Genomic DNA, 20,375 nt, shown 5'->3' with positions numbered 1-20,375 from the left:
ATGGAGTCTGCCTGTGGCAGCCCTGGATGCAGGAATCTAGGGTTCCTGCATTTTATTTAAGTTTTTAATTAGGAAGTTGGGATGTGCTTCATCTGGGAAAAATGATGTCTTTGAACGATCACTGTGTCCTGTATAAAGGAGGAGGGACTGACTATTGCTCTTCTTCCTTATGCTGTTCTAGCATGCAATCTTTCTTCAGTGCTCTTAGGCATTTCCTTGCATTCCGATTTTTCTGGCACTTTAGTTAATCCCACTCTTGTAGCAAATTCTACCCTTGAGATGGAAGATCTGCCCATCTGTATTTCTTCTTCTCTTTTTGCCTTCTTTTATCTTTTTTTCCTCACATCTGTATCTGCTTCCAAGAGCAGAGAGAAGCTGGCCATGTAGATCCCCAGGTGTGGCTGGGAGCACAGGGTGACAGCCAGGAGCAGGCTCGTGTCCCCTGGGAGAACAGCCTGCTTCACTCTGTGCACTCCTTGTGCTGCTGTTTGCCTGTTTACTGATCATCTGAGCATGATGGTTTGATCAATGGATCACCTGAGATGGGGTCAGGAGGCGAGATGGTGTCTAGTGAAAGGTTTGTTTTGACATTTTTCTGTTCAGGGTCCTACACCAGCCGAACTTAACACCCAAGTCACAAAGACTCCTTAGCTCAGTCGTTGAACAATGTGCCAAAGTTCATCAAATCAATGGAGAACCTTTATCGAGCAGATTAGTAAAATGTAATACATTTTGTTGCAATGTTTCCAAGGGCTTATTCTTAACAATATTTCTGAGCAATGAAACAATAACAGCAGGGGACAAGCTAAAGATAAGCTGGCAGGCAAATACTTAAGCTATGTGTGAGAAGATTATTTTTTAAGAAATTTGTTCAGTAACAAAAAACAGTGGCAAATGTTGCATAAAGTAACTCATTTGTAACAAAGGACAAGAATAAATTTCAGTCTTGCTCCATATTGTGGTAATTGTATTTATTGGTGAAAAACATAAATGCTTGTTTTAATTTGCAGAAGCATGAAGTAAAATGTAATCCAGTAAAATCCCTAGATACCATGCAGTTGTGTGAGTTCTAAAGGTCAGGCAGCAAAGGGGGGGAAATTATCCCGCCCTATTACTTTACTTATTTATGTGACTTTCATGTTGTCAGATTTTGAGTGATTCAGAAAAGAATACAAAGCAGCTAGTTGATACGTAGAAGCTGTTTCATGTAAAACATTTTGGTAACGTCTGATCAGATATGACACTGCTTACATTAGACCTGGTTGGTTTTGAACAAGATCCAGAAAGCTCTGTGTGTATGTACAACGTGTTTATCTGAGATTTATCAAGTTCCTTTAAATTTTGTAATAGTTGTGTTTTAAAGTCTGTTGTGGCTAAAGTTTGTTTCAGGATGTTTTTTAGCTGTTACCTAAGATGATGGCTTTTGCACAGTATGTGCATGCGTGATTGGTCTTCTAAAAAATTTGCAGTTGGTTTTGGCTGGCTGACCAGGGCTTGAGAGATTGGCAAACATGAAAATTTGTAAAATTTAGTTTAAATTCTGTTTTTAACAAGTTTTAGAAATTGTTCTTATACAGCTGGGTAGGTGATTCAGGGAACAAAGGATATTATTACTTGATCTGCTTGGTTTCAAATGAACCAGAGTAATGTTTGCAAGTGAGCAGCTTTGACAGCACATCAAATGGGAGGGAACACTAGCAATTGTGCCTGCATTTAGGTAACAATGTGAGGTGCTCCTTTTCACTCTCTTTATATATTATATGTTCTTTTAAAACCCATACATTTAATCTCTTGTAAATCTTTACAGCAGTCAGTTCTGTCATATATCAAATATACAAAGATGCAGCATAGCTCAGCTGGAATGATCTGTCATCGAGTAGCTCAAATTACAGCTTTTCATTCCTGGATAAGCCCCAGATACCTTTTTATGTGCAGTATAAGCAGTCAATGATAACTGAGAATTAGGAACAACAGAAAGGGTGTTTCATGTTGTGGCAGATGTGTTGTGGAGTGATTTGTTAATTGGGCTCTAATTTAGTTGCCAGGTATCAAACAACAGTGACTACTACAGTAAATTGAGGTGTTCATGGAGTACTTGAACAGATTAGTGGAAGCCATAAATAGACAGTACAGGAACAAATTACAGGTTTTTAAAATGAGTTTTTAAAAAGGTCTATATTTTGATAATTTTAACAGTCTAAAAATCTGTTCCCTCAATAAACTTAATATTTTTTCAAAAAATGAGCTGTACCCTTGGCTAAGAAAAATCAGAAACTTGTTTACAAGCAGACAAAAGAATGATATTATTTAACAGTGCAGTATGTGTTCTCTGCCCTAGGATATGTGTTTTATCCTTAAACTTGAACTTTGTGAGCTATAGAAACAGTAAACCATCTCTGGAGCCACTCCTTTTTTTGAAGTTGATTGAATTCCAGCAGGGTATTTTGTCAAGGTTTTTTTTTCCCCTGCCCCTGGAAGTCAAATATACCTTTGTGAAATAATCTTCTACTTGTATTCCCTGACCCTCTACTTCCATTCTCTAAAAAAAATTAAAAAGGAAGGTGGCAGGGGTGGGAGGGGAATGAAAGACAAATAGCAGAGAAAATGCAGGTGTTAGTAGGTAACAACTGACTAGCGAGTCAGGCTTAGCAGTAATAGCACTACCCAAAGATGAAAAAGAAGCAGCATCTGTCTGCAGTCTGCTTAGAAATATTTCAAATTTCTGCTTCCTAGTGATGAGCACATGAGGACTTATTTCCCTCCTCTTCCGAAACAGAGGTGAAATACTGAAACAGTTGTGGTAAGATAGTGAGAATCCCAAGCATTTGCAAAGGCACCCCTGCTGTCCTAGAGCAACAGAATTAGAATTGAAAAATCAGCCCTGAAATTGTGTTGTATAGGGTCAAGATTTCTGCTTTTTCTCATCTTCATGATCCTTATGATATCTCTGTATGCTTCCTGCCTCTGTTCTTCCTTATTTAATAAGATAAGCTTTTGTCTCTTCTCTTACCCACTTAGGTAATTTTCCTCCTGTAAAACAATTACCTAAAGTGCTACATGCCTTTACCAGAAGCCCTAGCAAAAGTGTGCCTGTAATGAATGTGTTTCATGACAGTTTCTTTTTCTTTTCAGTTGATTCCGGTGTGGACACGCTGGCAGTGTTTATGGCAAGCGGCGGCACGACGGACGTTGTGAACCGCAACAGCCCCGCCACCCCGCCCAACACCCTGAACCTGCGCTCCTCACACAACGAGCTCCTCAATGCAGAGATCAGGCACACAGAGACCAAGAACAGCACTCCTCCAAAATGCAGGAAAAAGTACGCACTGACTAACATTCAGACAGCTATGGGTCTTTCCGATCCAGCGGCTCAGCCCCTTCTGGGGAACAGCTCTGCCAATATAAAGCTGGTGAAGAATGGAGAAAACCAGCTCAGGAAAGCTGCCGAGCAGGGACAGCAGGATCCCAACAAAAACCTCGGTACCACTGCAGGCGTAAATGTAACTTCTGAGAAGTTTGAAAGCAATGAGCCGATCCCACAGGATTCCTCTGGCTGTGAAATATTACCCTCACAGCCAAGGAGGACCAAGAGCTTCCTGAATTACTATGCCGACCTGGAGACATCAGCTCGAGATCTAGAGCAGGGGTTTGTTGCAGTGGAAGATAAATCTGCACAAAGCAACAGCCAGGCTTCTACTGTTATTGTCAATGGGGAAGTTGTGCCCCAGAAACAGAACAACATGCCAAGCCCAGAGGATGGCCAGGTTGCCACAGTGTCATCAAGCCCTGAGACAAAGAAAGATCACCCGAAAACTGGGGCCAAAACAGACTGTGCCCTCCACAGGATTCAAAACCTGGCCCCAAGTGATGAGGACTCCAGCTGGACTACCCTGTCCCAGGACAGCGCCTCGCCAAGCTCACCTGATGAAACAGGTACACAAGCAAAGGCTCCTCACAGCCCTTTTAGAAAGGGATTTCTTAGCTTTTCTCAGCTGGTGCCAGGAAGGAGAGAGGTGTTTAGCAGTTTCAGTGGGGAAGTGGATTGTATCAAAATACAAGCCCTGGCCTCACACACAGCTGCTTGGCTGCAAGGGAATTCTTGGAAGCTTCCTGGTCGATTGTAGCAGCTTTAAGAAAGGCACCAGCAGATGCTGTATACAGGGTCCTAGAAATATGCTAACTGCACCTCTTGCTAGTTTTTAAATAATTGCTCTGCAATAGTCAGGGGGTGCATGTTGTGAGAAGAACATGATTGTTGGGAGATGCTGAACTACTGATAGCTACCTACACACAATAAAAAAGCTTTTCTGAATGATGATTTTTAGGTTCAGTGAAGATTTTTACTTTTGTAATGTAAGTGTGCCCACTACCTCCCAGTCATTTGATGATGCTCCTTCCCTGTGTGCCAACATGGGTGAAGACTCCCAGCTGAGGAGTTGTGCAGTGAGCCCTGGTGGTGCCGATCCTGGAGGTCTGTGATTTTGGGCATGGACAGGACTCTTCGCTGCCACTGCATCTGGGGTAGGAGGAGAGCATCATGTGGGGTCTTCACAGCTCAGTGCTCTCCAACCCTTCCATTTATGCTCCAATAATAGATGTTAGGGCCCAAAGAAAGAAAGACATTTATCTAGGAGAAAAAAAAAACTATGCAGTAGAGTTTCAGTCATATAACTTCTGGGAAGTGAAAAAAATCCCCCAGTATTGAGAACAGTTAATCCGCAAAAGAATGTAGTCCAGCAGATACCTGGGGAATTAATAATGTTCAGTCCAGAGATTGTATTTAGCACTTCATTTTATGCAGAAATATTATAGAAATACGGTTTTCCTGAGAAGACGCCATTGAAAATAACAATATGCATTTTTCAGGGCTTCTGAATTGTTTTGTCTTTCTCTTCCCACTATTAACAATATTTCATTATTTGAATCCTGGAAATCTGAATGTTGTTTTGTGAAGTATTTTTTGTTGTTTTGTTTTCATATGTTTTCTTTTGGAGTTGTGTAATTCAAAAACTGTGAAAATTTTATTCTTAATTGATTGCACTGAGAATGCATCATTGTTTAGATAAAATCCTCCTGAAGTCCCTTAGGGCAGGATACTTGTACGTGTGGTCTAATAAAAAGATGTTTTCAAGAGCCTTGACCTTCTCTCTGAGTGAAGAGGTCAAAAATAAATACAACTCCATTTAAAGATACAAAGCAACTGGCTTATTTAAACAAATGTTAGTGTTGATAAACAGATATGATAGAATCCATTAATAATGGGCACTGAACACCACAAACACAGTACAGTATAAGAAATGTGTTTTGAGGAAACTCTTCTTTCTTCTCCAGGGAAATTAGCTGTATGTGCATCTTGACAAGAACTACATTGACCTCAACTTTCAGATAATTTTATTAATGCTTTCAGCTATCTAACTTTATTTCTGAGATTCAGTACTTCAAAAAAAAAGTCTGCAGTGATTTTAGAAGCAGAAAAAGCCTATAGTCAGCAAAGCAATGGGATGTCATCGAGATCTTAGCACATGCCAAGCCCTAATGGGTTTTCAGGCAGCCTTCCTAGAGACAGGCAGCAACCTGCCATCAGAGCTGATTGACACCCAGCACTGCGGGCAGTCCCCCAGACAAGGAAACCTGCCTCCCTTGGCCTCAGGCGCTGCATCTCCCCTGGGACATACTGTATCTATCCAGCTCTGTCATCTGGAGAGTCTTATGAATAACCAGACACCAGCTCCAGGTGGTTTTAATACTGCAAATGACCAGAACTAGATTCACATATCAGGGAATGCTCCCTCCTTCTCTCTCAAGAAACTTTCCGTAGTCTAGCTTTCAAAGGAAACACATCTTGTGTTATTACACCATCTACCTATTCCTTCTCTCCCTCTATATGTATTCATCAGTTTCACCTGGATGAATTTGTATGTATTCATTGCATGAATCTATGTGGTGCAAGCAGCAGCAAAAAGCACATGCCCCAGAGCTCAAACCTAGGAGAGAATGAGGGTGATGTTTTCTGTTTGTGGCTTGCTTTTTTTTGTTTGTTTGGTTTTTTTCTTAAGAAGCTCCCTAGAAGGCAGGCACATTTCTTAATGTTTTTATCACCTGAAAAACAATTTCAGTGGAAAGTTATTCCACCATAGTAAAGTGCAGTGCTCTGTGTAATAATCTCTAATGAATTAGAAATGGGAATTCTTCAGGAACTAAAAAGAATTCTTTTTGCCTCCAAACCAGCAAGAAAATTGGAATTTGCTTTTGTTTTCTGTTTTAATTGAAACCCCCCTCCTTCTGGAGCCAGGAATAGCCCCATAATTAAGAAGGTCCCTGAGTTGTGGGACACATGGTGCTAGAGAGCCGCAGATGCCATTGCTCAATGCCAGCTGCCCCTCTTGCTCTCTTCAGGGTTTTGTGGGAGGATGTGCAGGGGCAGCAGCCTCCTCTGGCCACCCGGTCTCTCAGCCTTTGGGTCACATCATGCCTCATTTCTCCCTGGCTGAAATCAAAGGGGTATTAAAACCACAAGTGTCCTCTTTTTCAGATGTGCTGCTGCTGTGTGCAACTGCAATATCCCAAATGCCTGTCTGCTGCTGGTCTCTGAGCAGATACCAGAGGGCAGTTGAATAGCTGGTTACAAGTAAACGAGTTCAATGCCGTGCAGAAATGGTAGCTGAGAGACTGGCCCTTGGGGACTCAGGAGTGCTGCTCTTGTAAAGAGAGCCCAGTGTTCTGAAATAACAGCATGTCTGGGGAGAATAGCCCTCTTAATACAATAAAAATTAGAGTAAATCATGAACTGGTCATAAAGACTTATAGCAGTGGTCTATTCTGCCTCTGATTTTAACCAGCATCTTTGACCAAATTAAAATAGATGTCCTCTTAAAAGCATGATTCTTCCTTTGCAGTACCTATCTGATACAGACAATAAGTCTACTTGCTCAGAAAATGTTTTCTGTGTTCCTAAGTGGAAGAAAAAGATTTATGTACTAAAACTAGATTTAATTACATTGTGGATTAACACAAATCCTATAAAACTAGAGAGAGAACCACCTATACAGTTGTAGGGTTCTAAGTAAACACCAAATTTCTAGGTTTTTTGGGAATAAGAGTCTCTAGTTCACATCTGCTGTGCATCCTAAAGGCTGGCAACTTTTAATATTGAGCTGTTACTTTTGTTTTAATCCTGCATGTTACTGATAACCATGTCTCAAGCATAGTGCATGTTTTATAGTCTCAGGCTTGACCGTTTGCTGACTGCTTATGAAATAAGAAAGGTGACTATTGCTCTATATCCCCAGCGTATGTGTAGATAACATTCTGCATGTGAAGTTACTAACTGCATGTTTGTCTCTTATTTAGCCATCCCTACGAGAAGATTTTAGGGTCAGTTTAAAAGAAATAAAACTTCAAGGACAACTGTGGTTACACAATGTTCACAGTCTACTGGTAGAAGGCTATAAAATAAATGGAACTTGAAAGATGATCCTCTCAAGTGCACATTGTCACTGTCAGTTGCACAGGGAGGCTGCTTGCTGTGTTTAGGCAGTCAGATTGGGTTTATTCTGTGATTCTTGGTGCAGCTACCTAAATCCCTATCTTGGATGCTTCAGTGCTCTGACTTGAAATCTAAAGTTTCCACAATTAAGAGTGGCAATCAGCACCCAGATTCCACAATTAAGAGTAATAATCAGCACCCTTTTGAATTGAGATAGATAACAAAAATTAATTCACTATGTAAAAGTGAATTAATATGCTTAAATTCAGGAATGGGAGAATAGATGCTTTATATAGCAATGATTAACATCCTCTTCCAGACTCTGTTTGCAATTACCAAAATTTGGGACTGTAGAAGAGGTTTTCCTGAATGTGTTGTATGGTCAGAGTTACAATTTCATACTTAACTGTTTGGTAAAAAGATAACGATTTTTCAGTTCATCCGAGCCATTCAATTTCCTCCCTAGAGTGAGCTTGGTTCAACTGCCCACCTAATGTCTCTTGAGATGTCTGGTGGTGTCCAAAGCAGGCAGCAGAGAGGAAGCAAGAGCTAGAACTTGCATTTGGAGAAACAATCACAGGCTGAGCAGGATGCACAGATAGGTAACACTCACAGATTAATTAACTAGCTGAATAGAGTCTGAAACACCTGCTCTGTAATCAGAAATGAAATTTGTTCATATACTGTGTCTGTTTTTGTTTTACAAACAGCTCCTTGTTTAATCTCTGCTATATTGTTCCCAAAGGGTTTAGGATGGTTTGTCATACAGCTCCCTCCTCCATGCTCCCTCCTAGCATGACATCTCTCCTTAAGTGCCCTGGGGCTAGGGGAGATTGAGTTTGAAGACAGTTGCCTTGTGGGTGGCTGTGCTTTGACTATTAAAGCATTGCTGTGGCTAGCTCAGTCCTTTGGCTACAAGTAGTGTCAAATGTGGCCCAGTGCTAACTGACACAGCTTCATTGATTTTGACCTTACTCCTGCTGAACTTCTGGCCATTTGATGGGAGTCTAACAAACTGGGTTGTTTTGCCCTTGATACTTCATTTCTTGTTTGGTGTTTTCAGGGACGCTTCCCATGCTACCTTAGTAAAGCACATAATTCCTAATTCAGAAAATATAGTGCTGCGTTGTATAAAGTGCAGTACTGTATTTTTGAGGGTGTTAAAAACGAATTATTTTTCTATTCAATAAAATGTGTAGTTGTGGGATAAACAAATTTATCCAGGGCCTGCACCTGGAACATGTGGAATACCTGCATGGAAAAATAAAAGGTGGCAATGGGGAGTAGAGGTGGTGCCAAGACAGCACAGGGAAGTAAATGCCAGCATCATACTACTGCCTGAGTAGTTCACAAAATGCCCAGAGCACTGCACGCTTCCCTTAACTCCACAATGCACTTTACATGAACATGTAATGTTGAGATATTAGGACATGCTTTTTGTGTGCTGTAGCAACATGGAAAACTCTTCCGAGCATCTATAGGGCAGACTCAAGTTTCAGAAGTGGTAAATAACTTAATCATGTCAGGTATTTAACTTGACAAACTGTTTTTGGAAACTTTCCAAGCTTCTGTACTTTAAGGGATAGAAGTGTGTAGTTTTGGATGCTGCATGTCCTCTCTGGGGTTGAATGCATCTTGCTGGAAAAGCTCTTCTATGCCTAGGATTGTCAGAGACAGGAGCAAGCAAAAAGGAAGGGAAAACAAATCACAGAAGAGGAAACAGAGAAGTTAATGGGGAAAAGTCAGGATCCTGATTTCAGAGGGATGATAATGCAGGAAGTCTCATAGAAGAAAAGCCACAATAAGCTGACACCAGACTAACCACCTCTCCTTAAAAAAAAAAATAGTTCATAAAGCTGTTCAAGTAATAAAAAATTATGGTCAAAATTGATCCAGTAAACCTCTGCCTCAGCACTTCTGAATGCTGCACAGAACTCAGGCCAAACTTCAATCCACCTGATTGATGCTTTGAAGTATCTGGGGAAGGGAAGGAAAAAACAGTATTACCTTTAAGAAGACACTTTATGTGCAGGCCTGTTTGTCAAGGCAAGCTGAGATGGGGTCTGTGTTCTCTGAAGCTCTTTGCAGCCTGTTTGGGTGCTTGTTTGTTACCTTCTAGGCTCCTGTATATCAGCTGCAGGTGTGGTAGAGGAATGGTCTAACCACTCAGCAGCATGAGTCTCTAGTCTTGGCAGTGGCCCTTGAGCTCTTGGGGTGCCTTGCAGTTGCTGGGGCAGCGGTGATTCACCAGGTGTACAAGCTGGGGGTGGCCAGCACAGTTTGGGGTGTTTCCTGCTCAGAAGATATTTCTGCCTCTTTGCACTCTGCTGAACGGAAATGCAAGGCCTGGGCCCCTGTGGTTGTTCCTGTGAGTACCTGCTGTGACTCCAGTGTTGGGCCCAGCAGTAGTGAGCTGGTCTCCCTGCTGCTCTCAGAGGAGAAAGCTGATGGGAGGGCAAGTGGGTTGTGAAGTGGGGAGGATGGGCTGGAAGATGGGAACATGACCTGGAGGGAGAAGCAAAAGGAGAGTAAGTTGTATGCAGCTGTGGAGATAAATAAAGACTTGGCACCAACTGAGGGAGAGCTGGAAGCAAGCAGGGATTTTTGTAGGCAGTAGGTTAGGCAAGCAAGACTAGCATGAAAGTGACAGCAGTAAATCAGATGGACTGTTTGACAGCAGAAGTGAGTATTGGGGATTTTGCTTGTGCTGGGATGTCATTTCACAGAAGTTCTGAAAACTTAATACAAAATTGGGGAGCTCTGAGTTATCTAATACTGAAGTACTGCTAAGAGAAAGTCAGATCCTAGTTCAGGCCCCTGTGATGGGAGATGTCTGTCCAGTGAGGGACATACACTTAAATCTTCTCAAGTTCCTGTCCTTTATGTTTGCACCTGGAGGTATTTCTTTTCATCTCCCCAAGTCAGTGGCTCCTTTAGACCGTAGTCTCTCAGCGCACTGATTCCTTGTGTGCTGAATTGTTACATAAGTCAAGCGTTAGTTGATTGAAGTTGAATTCACTTAACAACATGGGATTGGCTGAAGTGAGGTTGCGAGTCCATTGAGTCACAATGGTGCTGTTCCAAGTTATGGAATTGGACATACAGAAATACCTGGATATACAAAAAGTTCAGGGTATACAGAAACCTATAGCGTGTACCACCAAGACATGGAATAGAGGGTGCTGCAGGCAGCCTTGGGCTCACTGCTGTTGCATCAGGAGAAGGTGGGTAGATTCAGAGCAGTGCTGAGCATCTCCATGGACCAGAAGAGGTGTTGTGTGATGTGACTTGGCACACTGCAGAGACCTTGCTCTGAGCTCAGTCCTCACTTGAGAGTGGCTGTCGGGTCCCTGCCTTAAGGGACATGAAGCCTTTTCCAGCAATCCCATGGAAGCACATACATTTGCTGTTGAGACTCAATTGCTTCATTCTGAGAGCCCCTGGGCACTCAGGATTTGGCCATAAATGTCCAATATGTGGATGCCACAGAGCTCCAGATAATGACATTAAGTGGGTTCCTTGTAGTGTCTGGATCTGGTTTCGTAAAGCCCAGCAGTGCGTGTCCTTTGGCTTGCACAGAAGATTTGTCCATGATACACTGATGATGCAAAATCATTAGGGAGAGAGGGAGAGGACAACTCAAATATAAATGTGTATTTTTGCTTCCTGCTTATAGGGTCTTTGAGGCATTTTAATCCATTTTTATATGATATTGTGTTACGGGGATTGTTATTTAACTGTTATTCATTATGTTGATTATTTTATATGTACATATTTTGATACATTGGACTGATTTATTACATAGTAAGAGTACTTCAAGGCTTTTGCTTGAAAATGATTTTCAGAATGAAACTGTTTCTTAATAAAGCTATTTAATCCTAAACAATAGCACAGTTTAACTAAATGCATTTTTCCTGGTTTTTTCACTTTTGAATTGAGGTTCTGCAGAGCTCAATTTAAATTTCAAACACTGCATCAGTTATTAACTTGGACATCATTGCAGGGCACTGAGAGAGGAGCAGCACTGTCATAATCTAAAAGTCAGAACTTTAACTTTGTGGAGCACATTTTTTGTTTGCATGTAACTGATGAATACTCTAAATCAAAGGTTATGGCTTTTACTTCTTGAAAGTGGATTTTAGGCACTTTTCTGAACCTGAGAATTTTTTAGTAAGAACAAAGGACCTTATCCCTCCTCTCCTACTCAAAATGAAAGCCAAAAAAGCACAACTCAGATTGGCCAAATAATTTTTATATTCGAATACATTCCCATTCAGAGCTTAATTTAATTTTACTTGTACTCTGTAAGATAGAGACAGTCAAGTTATCCTGGTCATTTTGGCTGACATGATTCTTGGCTTTGCTTAAATTATTGATTATAGCGAGGGGAGGGACTTTGCAATGAGAACAGCTCTCTCACTAATAGAACACTGCTCTCACTAATAGAAGCCTTTCACTAAATCAATTTCTACCATTCCTGCAATGCACCTTCGGGAAGTCAGAGGTTTGCAGCCTTAAGAAGAATTTTGTCTTTGAAGAGTGGATCTTTGCTTTGCATTTTTTTAAACTTTTCATGCTTATACAGGCAGCTGAAGAGAAAAAAAATCAACATAAATATATTTCCAGGGGCTGGTCTGCAGGATGAGGGGCTGCTCTGGTTCAAAGTTGAACTGATTAAATCTTGATTTGATTGTCATCTAAAAGCTTGTGGGCTGAAAATACTGTTTTAAAAGCTTGTCTCCTAAGCAGAGTCAGTCAGAAAATACATCAATGTCTTGCAAGCTGGAATGAATTCAGTGGAGGATGCAGTATATGCACACATTGCTGAAATCCATGTATAGCCATCTCTCTTATTTTTTCTTGGCTTATTAGAAAATGCAGTCATTTATACAGTCAACATGGGGTGTTTTCTCTGTTCCATTTACTGGCAATTGAACAGGGATGGCTTCTCTCCCCTCCCATCTAAACTACCATTCCTGGTTCTAATTAAGTGAGTGTCTGTTTAAACACAGCAGTGTATTTTCTTGTATTTGAGTTGGAGATGCTACACTGAAGGAGACTATGAAGCTGTTGGGAGATGTATGTAGCAAACTTAAAGGATGCTGGTAGCAGATCAGTACATGTTGAACTATACAGGAGCATCTAGTAACTGTAAGTAACACTTCTATTTTACTTTTTCATAGGTTGACAATGCCACTTAGGACTGGATACTGAATGCAATTATTTTATCTGTTGATAAAAATTCTCCTCAGTGGAAGATCAGCTGGGTTCTGACAGGTTAGGTTGCAGCAGTATCTTCCTGGATGCTCATTATTTCAGTAGTGAATTGACAAGTGATGTTTCATACTTGTGATCCATAGAGCTTGAAGATCTTTACATAGATTTAATATACATCGAAAACCAGACTTCTAATTTCTCCTCTACATGCTACAAATTCTTCCTCTGTGTTTCTCTTGTAGTCAAAGGGAAGAAAAAAGTATCTCTAAACAGTGTAATAATGGTACCACTAGTCATTCCCTAAAGTTCAAAGTAAAAGAACTTTTGCAATACTGAATGTGGGTTTGGGGGTTAGAAAGATGAGATAGTTTATAGCCAGTATTGAGTTGGGACCTGTCAAAGAATCTCGACTAATATCTTGGATATTTTGTTTTGTCCATCTTGCCAGCTCTAAATAAATCAATTTGTGGAGGTAGAAAATGATGTCTTATTGGAAAGCTGACTCAGACAAAATCTTTACACAACTTTTTCTCTTTATTACAGGGGAACTGTAATTAAATAGCACAACTGTATTTGCTACTTACAGAAACAAACTAATAATAAGAAACAGTTTGGTTTGGCTTTTGTAAAATTATTTGAAATTTAGTTAACTTTTTTATCTTTTGTGGGTAAGCTAGCATTGTTTGTTACACTCCAGCTGTAGCAGAATTTAAAGATAACATTTAGTGTTGAACTCAAATTATCTTCTTTTTCTTTTGTGCTTAACTAAAACAAAATAATGAGTCTCCCTTTTTTGCCCATGGAGGCTGTCAGTGGATCAACTAAGGAACTTTGTAATCTCCTGACTACATTAATTTCCTTTGGTTAATTGTGCTGAAACATAACTAAAGCTTTTTTTTTTTTAACAAAGATATCTGAAAAGTAGGAAGATGACGTCAGAACAACAGGGATTTCAGGGCAAAGCTTCCACTGACATGGAAAAGGAAGTTTATTTCATTTTTCTTACAGGATTGTTTTTTTCCCACTAAAATGGGTGTGTTAGGCTTTGTAGAATCATATTTCCTATGTGTATTCAGGGTAAGTATAAGAAAAAAAACTTTTATACAATATCAACATCAGAATTAATGTATGATCATTAACAGAAGATTTATTTTCTGTAGTTCTCTTGATTTCATCTCACCAGGTGAATTCTCTCTTTCAGAACTATAATCCAGATTTCTGTACTTTGAATATACCGAACTCCTATTACCTAAGATTTTCTAATCTTACAATGACTTCTCAGGGAAAATGCTGCATCTGAAAAGAAGCTGCCTTAGGAATAGTAAGACAGTGAAAGTTTCTCCATTTTATGTTCCTCCCGGTGGCTTCTGTCCACATCCACTTTAAGTTTCAAGAAGCTTGGTCAGAAAATTGTGAGGCACAGTCCAGTGTATTCAACACTTCCTGAAGGAAATCACCTTTTTTGATGGATAGGTGTCTCTGACTTGAGGGAGACTGTTGTTAATCTGAGACAAGCTTCAGCTGTTCCGAAATAAAACCAATTGAGTAGTGACTCTACTTAGTTGTGGTTTTCCAGGAATGATGCAGAAGAGTGGATTTTCTCTCTGCTAGGAGTAAGTGGAGATGTTACCTATGTGTTCAACCGATGAATGAAGTTCACTATTTCCAAATTTTGTTAACATCAGTGCAATAGCTGTCAGACAGTATCAAAAAAAACCCCACAGGCAAAATATACCGGTTTAAAAGTTGCATTCCCTGTAGACAACACTTGAAAAATACTGTAATAGTAATTACTGGTTGTATTTTAAGTATTCAAATGTACAACAGAAGCTTTATTGTGGGTGAAGGAATACATCTAGTATTTGCATAGTAGACCTATTTTGTTTTGCTCTGCAAACCACCCCATCTGCAGGCAGGACAAATGGACAGATCAAGCATTGGAAGTAGAAGGGAGGGGAGGGAATTTTCACATGTTGCTCCTTTATTAGTAATACATTTCATTTTACGTTCTCATTCTTGTTGCACTGGAATACTTATAGATATGATGCATTTATAAAGGCTTAAGTAGAGATGAATGACTTCTTCAGTATATGCCAGTAAACCAACTAAAAAGTTCTTCTTAGAACCAATACACTTTGTCCCAAAATGGGAGTTTAAAACAATGTGTATTCAAAAGCAAGAAAAAAAAATTCAGGTCATTGTTTATCTTTCTAGGGTTAAGTATTCATTTTAATTTTGTTTTTTTCAACTTTACCTTCTTTTGACAGGAAAACGTGGGAGATTCTGTGGGTTGTAATGAGAAGTTTTTTGAATATTTGTTGATTTGGGTTTGGTTTTTTTTAAGTGGACAAGCTGCAATTTTCCCACTGATTCCAGGAGTTAGGGAGTTAAAAAGTTCTAGACATCACAAAACACAAAATCCTAAAAAATTCTGTCAAAAATGCTGAAAACAAGTGTGAGTTCAGAAGAGCAGTATTTCATTTCCTCGGCGTTTTAAAAGTAAACTTTTTGAAAGGAATGAACCTTGCAGCTTGAATTCTGTAGTAATGAACAAATCAACCAGCTCATTTGGTAAAACACTGAAGGTCTTTTGGTGGGATGTGGTTTTCTGATTTGCTGAGGGGTAAGATGGTGGTCAAAGTTTAAAAAAGAGAGAAAACTGTTTTCTCCTTCTGGTAACATTACTGCAAAAGGGTCAGTGTAAAGGCCACCAGATCAGGTTATTTTGACTTCTATTTTATTGTTTTACAGATGCTATGTCAGGATTATGTGTTTTCCTGGCCACAATTTTATCTGGTCTAATCGTATTTTCTGGTGGCAAGATTCACTGAGAATTTGTTATCAGTGCATAAACCGAATTTCTGGCTAGCATCTTGCTTACAGCATGTTGCTGTCACCTCTCCTTTCTACTTCTGAAATTTTCTGGAATGCAAATAATATCAGGACAGTGAGACTGTAAACACTTACTGACATAAGAGCTTTCTGGAACTGTAGTAATTGTTGTGTGTAAAAGCATTTAGTGCAGGCGGTGCAAATTACCTCTCCACAGTAGTTGTCTCTGCACTGATCACTTCCTCAGTAGTTCAGCTATGTTCCCCTTTCCTTATTCATGCAGATATTTAAGACCAACTGTTCTATTTGTCTATAAATAAAATTATATTTGTGAAATGGTGATGCATAATTTGATATAAAAGTAGTAAATTCTTCCTTTTGGATACATTTTAATATAAATCGGGTCAAGTGTGAAAATACAATAATATTCAGTCCCATAACTCCTGCATTTCTGTTGTCCCATGAGATTATTCTGTATCTCAGGATAGGAAAAGGTACAAAGGTGTGTACTTTTGTATTTATGAGAATAAATTTATTGTTTATTTTCCTGCTAGGAATATATATCTATATTTATATATAAATCCCTTAGAGGAAGCTTGGATATATTAGTTTGAGAGTTCTCACATCAGATGAGGCTTTTTAATCTGGTCTAGTATAATTGCTGTGGTAACCTTTATCAAAATCTTTCAATGAAGTTGTTAGTTCCACTATTTCCAATGTAAACTAATATAGTAAGTGGAAGGCAGAGCTTTTACAAGGGTTGCAGTGGTTTCAGCTCCATGTTGTACATAATCAAATGGCCCTATATACCAGACCTTAGATTCATGTAGTTCTTTGTGGGTCACTTCTTCAACAGGGATCAGTAGCAGAAACTTACGGCTTTGCTGAAGACAAAAACAGGGCTAGCATAACGTGGTCCTCCCCCTATTATACCTGTTTCACTTTCAGTAATTGATAGTTTCAGGACTTTCAGACTTGATATGTCATTCATGTTATCTTCTTTAATTGCCCTTGATAGACTTTTCTAACAAGAATTGGTTTAATAATTTTTTTTCTCATTTGTATTTCTAGCATCCACAACATCCTGTGACCGTGAGCTCCATAATCCAATGATGTATTATATGAAAAAGTATTTCCTTTTGTTATAAAATTGCTCTCCAATAATTTCATTAAATGCCTCTTGCTTTTCTGTTTTAGGAAGCAATAAATAACAGTGAATGATGATTTCCTTTCCATCCTTGCCTTCTTCCCACCATTCATGATTTTACAGATTTCTCTGACATCCTCTCGTTCTCCCTGTTATTTAATCTCTGAGCTGGAGAGCCCTATTTTACTCAATGTCTCTTCCTGCAGAGAGATTTTTATCTGTCTGCCTTTTCTAATTCTGCTACATCCATTTTTATAGTAGGGCACGTGAAGTGCATGCACTAGTCCTATGATAGTTCAATCCTACATTAAAACTGTAGGCATAAAGACTTCTATCTTGATCTTGGTTCCTAACATGTAACTTCTTCAACTGCCAGTGAGTATTAAAATGCTACCTTCAAAAATCTTTGTAACCTGGATGCTTCCAGAGTGGCAAAAGGTAATTAATTGCTTGCCCTTGTATATGAGGATTTGAAGTAAATAGAGTAACAGTAAAGAAACTTGTAAGAAATTGATAAAAAGAGGAGATAGGTATGTCTGTCTGTTGAAGAAAACAGAAAGGTGAAGGTTGTGCATTAAAAACAGCTCTTGAAAATGTGTATCCTAAAACTGTAGGATCTATCTGCAGTCTTTTGTTTTTGCTCAGCAACAAAAGTGAATAGAAATCCAGAAAGGGCACTCTTCTCATCCTACATAACTGGTTTTCCAGCTTTCCAAGACCACCTGCATTCCTCTGACATGTCCACAAATTTTAAGGTTTCCATCAAAGATTAACTACTGTTTTCAGTTGGGGGAAAGGACCATTCTGTTGCTTGTGCATCTCTTGTTTTACTGTTTGTAAATGTGATGAGAGTCAGCTGTTTGTGATGACAAACATTTTGAGATTTCTTAACACCAGAAGGTCTTTTCCGCAGCGCTTATAGAGCTCAATGGTTTGCAGTTTATCATACACTGGAGATTTTGTATATTGTTTTCCTGTGCTTTGGCATATTTTTATTCTTACCAAGCAGGTGTTTCTGTTTAGGGGTATTCCATCTCAGGGTTCACAATAAAGAAAACTTCTCAAGCTGTGCTCTGGGCCTACACATCTTTAAGGAAAATTTATCCTCGCTTTCAAAGCATCCATTTTGCTAATGGGCTTTTAGTTGAAGGTGGTACTAATTGCAAGCGAAATTGTCTTGTGGTTCTGTGGAATTTTAAAATTAATCCCTTCATTTTTCTCTTTCAAATAGTGTCTGGCATAGGACCCTGGCTGTTGTGTGTTGGGTTTGTTCCTGGCTATTGTTTGCTTACTCAGACTTCCCAGGGTGATTTAGGCCACAGTTATTTTTTCTGAATTTTCTTCTAATTCCTGCTAGTGCTTATATCAGAGATACCATTTGTATCTCCTTAAATGCAGATTTTTAAGTGTAGCTTTAGTTACATATATGAATTTCCACTCTGTGAAAAATACAGAATTTTAGTACTGGAGTACCATGAAGTAGATACAAGAATGAAAATACTGGTATTTCTAATGCTAAATGGATGCTTTCAAAGATGATTAACATCTATGAGATTTCTTAATATCAGAAGGTATTTGGACAGCATGACTAGAGATTTAATAGAAAATTGATATACCACTGTAGTGATGTGAAATACTTGAATAAACTGCAGGGCTAAGAGACCCCTGTGTGCTATCTATCAACATGCTTCCCTTGCCCACTGCCAGCTCCTCTGGAGCTTCTATCTGCTGTCAGAAGCCCCTGCTCATAAAACCTTCCTGTTGTAAATGTTATACGTTGCACTTCATCTATGGCTCCATTCCATGCAGGAAAAGACTTAGTTCAACTGAAGCAAAATTACTTTTGAAAAGGTTAAAGTTGTTTCGTTGTTGGCTTTTTTTTTATAAAAGCCTCAAAGTTTGAAGGCTGGGAGGTGAAGCTTGAGTTCACCATTTTACAAGCCCTCAGCGTGGACTGGAGCTGCCTGAGGTACTCAAGCTTCCCCCTTAGTGTCTCTCACTGCAGGCAGTTCTTGGCCCATGTGCTGCTTCCTAGGCTTGTGCAAAACTTCACACTTATGTATCTCTGAGTGGATTTTCACCATAATAAATTCTCCCATCCCTTCAATATTGTAGCAACATGATGGGGACATATTAGGTCTATGTTGGTAAAAAAACCAGGAGCCTTCAGTTTGCTCTCTAATGCACATTTCACTACAGCTTTAAAGTGGCAAACTAATCCATTATGTAGATTATTAAAAGTCACATTCCGGCTTTTACTAATAGTACTAAATTGAGCAAGTTTTCCCATGCTAGGAAGGGCAGTCCCATAGTGTAGGATGGAAGGGGATTCTGATGTGTAGTCACACTGGATGTATAGTCACTACACTGATGTATAGTCACACTGGCTGATCTCTGTGCACTGTGTGTTTGTCTGGTGTTTGAGTGCAGGGAGCCTGCACAGACCTCGAGTCTGGGCATGACTCCTGGAGAGTTATTTTGTGCATCTCGGACCTCTCCTCCTACGCCTCCCTGACTTTGTTTAAAACGAGGCTTGCACTCTCCTACCTCACAAGGTTGGTGTGAAGATAAAGCAGTCATTTTTGTGGCATCTTAGAGCCTCTGCTGCAGTATGTGAACTGAAGCATGAGCAGAGCTTGCATATGAGAGGGGAAATGACTGTTCTTGCAAACTTTTCTTTTTTTGGTGAAGTAAAACATTTAATTTCAGACAGTAGCTCCATTGTAATTCAATTTTATGTTCTGTTTTTACTGAATCATTAAATATCAAAAAATATTTTTCTAACGTATTTACACAGTGCTCTAAATTAAACTGTCAAAGAAAAGCAGATTTAGTCAAGCCACCAGTTGAATTGTATATCTGTGCCATTGGGCAACTTCACTTGCTTTTAATTAGCCAGTCATATGCACAAAACCACTAATGAGCACATTCCTAAAATTTCAGAGTATATCAATATATTTATACAGGATATTCTCCAGAGAAGTACAGTTCTTTCTCTGCATGGACTCCTGAAATCAATAGGCCTCATTATATTTTAGATGAAGAAAATTACCTTTGCCCAGTACCTGATTTCTAATGCAAATATTTTTTATGCAGTTCCTTTTCTAAAATGGAGGGGGAAAATGGTGACTGCTAGTCAGATTCTTTCTTCCATACTCTGCCTTACTACTTGTGTCATTCAGATTAAAGAGGCACTCACTGACATCACCAATCCTCAATTTAAACTATTGAGCATACAACAGAAATAGAATAGAGAGGATAGAAAGCTGTTCCTGAGTTCAGACAGATGGGATTAAAAGTGTGGAGTCCAACCTTGTTTCCATTCTTTAGTACCAGGGATCGGTGGCAAGTGTATTGGCGGGATTAAGATCTGTTCCTCTGTCCTTCATGGCTTGTACCAAGGTAAGAAGCACTAGCTACTTGCAGAAAATGTAAGAGAGATGGGAACCATTTGTGTCTACAGCCAGTCCCAGTAAAATGGAGAGTGACAGGCTGGGAGATATTGAGCTCTGTTTGAAGCTTGCAAAACAAGAATGTTAGTTGTAAGTAAAACATATGGTGCAGGAGTTCCTTTGTGGAGAGTTGAAACTGTTGAGGTGACCCTACTGCCGTATACCAGACATTGGCACAACAACCCCTCCTGCTCTGCAGGCATCTTGAAGTCAGAAGGACATCTATGTTAAACTTGAGTAC

At 39.5% G+C, this 20,375-nt stretch overlaps 1 protein-coding gene across 10 annotated transcripts in view; it reads left to right on the top strand.

Moving 5' to 3' along the window:
• APBB2 (amyloid beta precursor protein binding family B member 2) overlaps positions 1–20,375 on the top strand; it is a 161,645-nt gene that overhangs the window by 69,169 nt on the left and 72,101 nt on the right. For all 10 annotated transcript variants that reach the window (XM_083861495.1, XM_083861497.1, XM_083861498.1 and 7 more), the window contains one exon: positions 3,133–3,933. In XM_083861495.1, the coding sequence (XP_083717621.1) occupies positions 3,133–3,933 (801 nt within the window). The remainder of the gene's footprint in view (positions 1–3,132; positions 3,934–20,375) is intronic.

Source organism: Zosterops lateralis, assembly GCF_965231275.1.
Source record: "Zosterops lateralis genome assembly, chromosome: 5".
Lineage (NCBI taxonomy): Eukaryota > Metazoa > Chordata > Aves > Passeriformes > Zosteropidae > Zosterops > Zosterops lateralis.
Note: the sequence above shows the minus strand (reverse complement) of the source record. Positions and strands in the feature narration are given on the sequence as shown.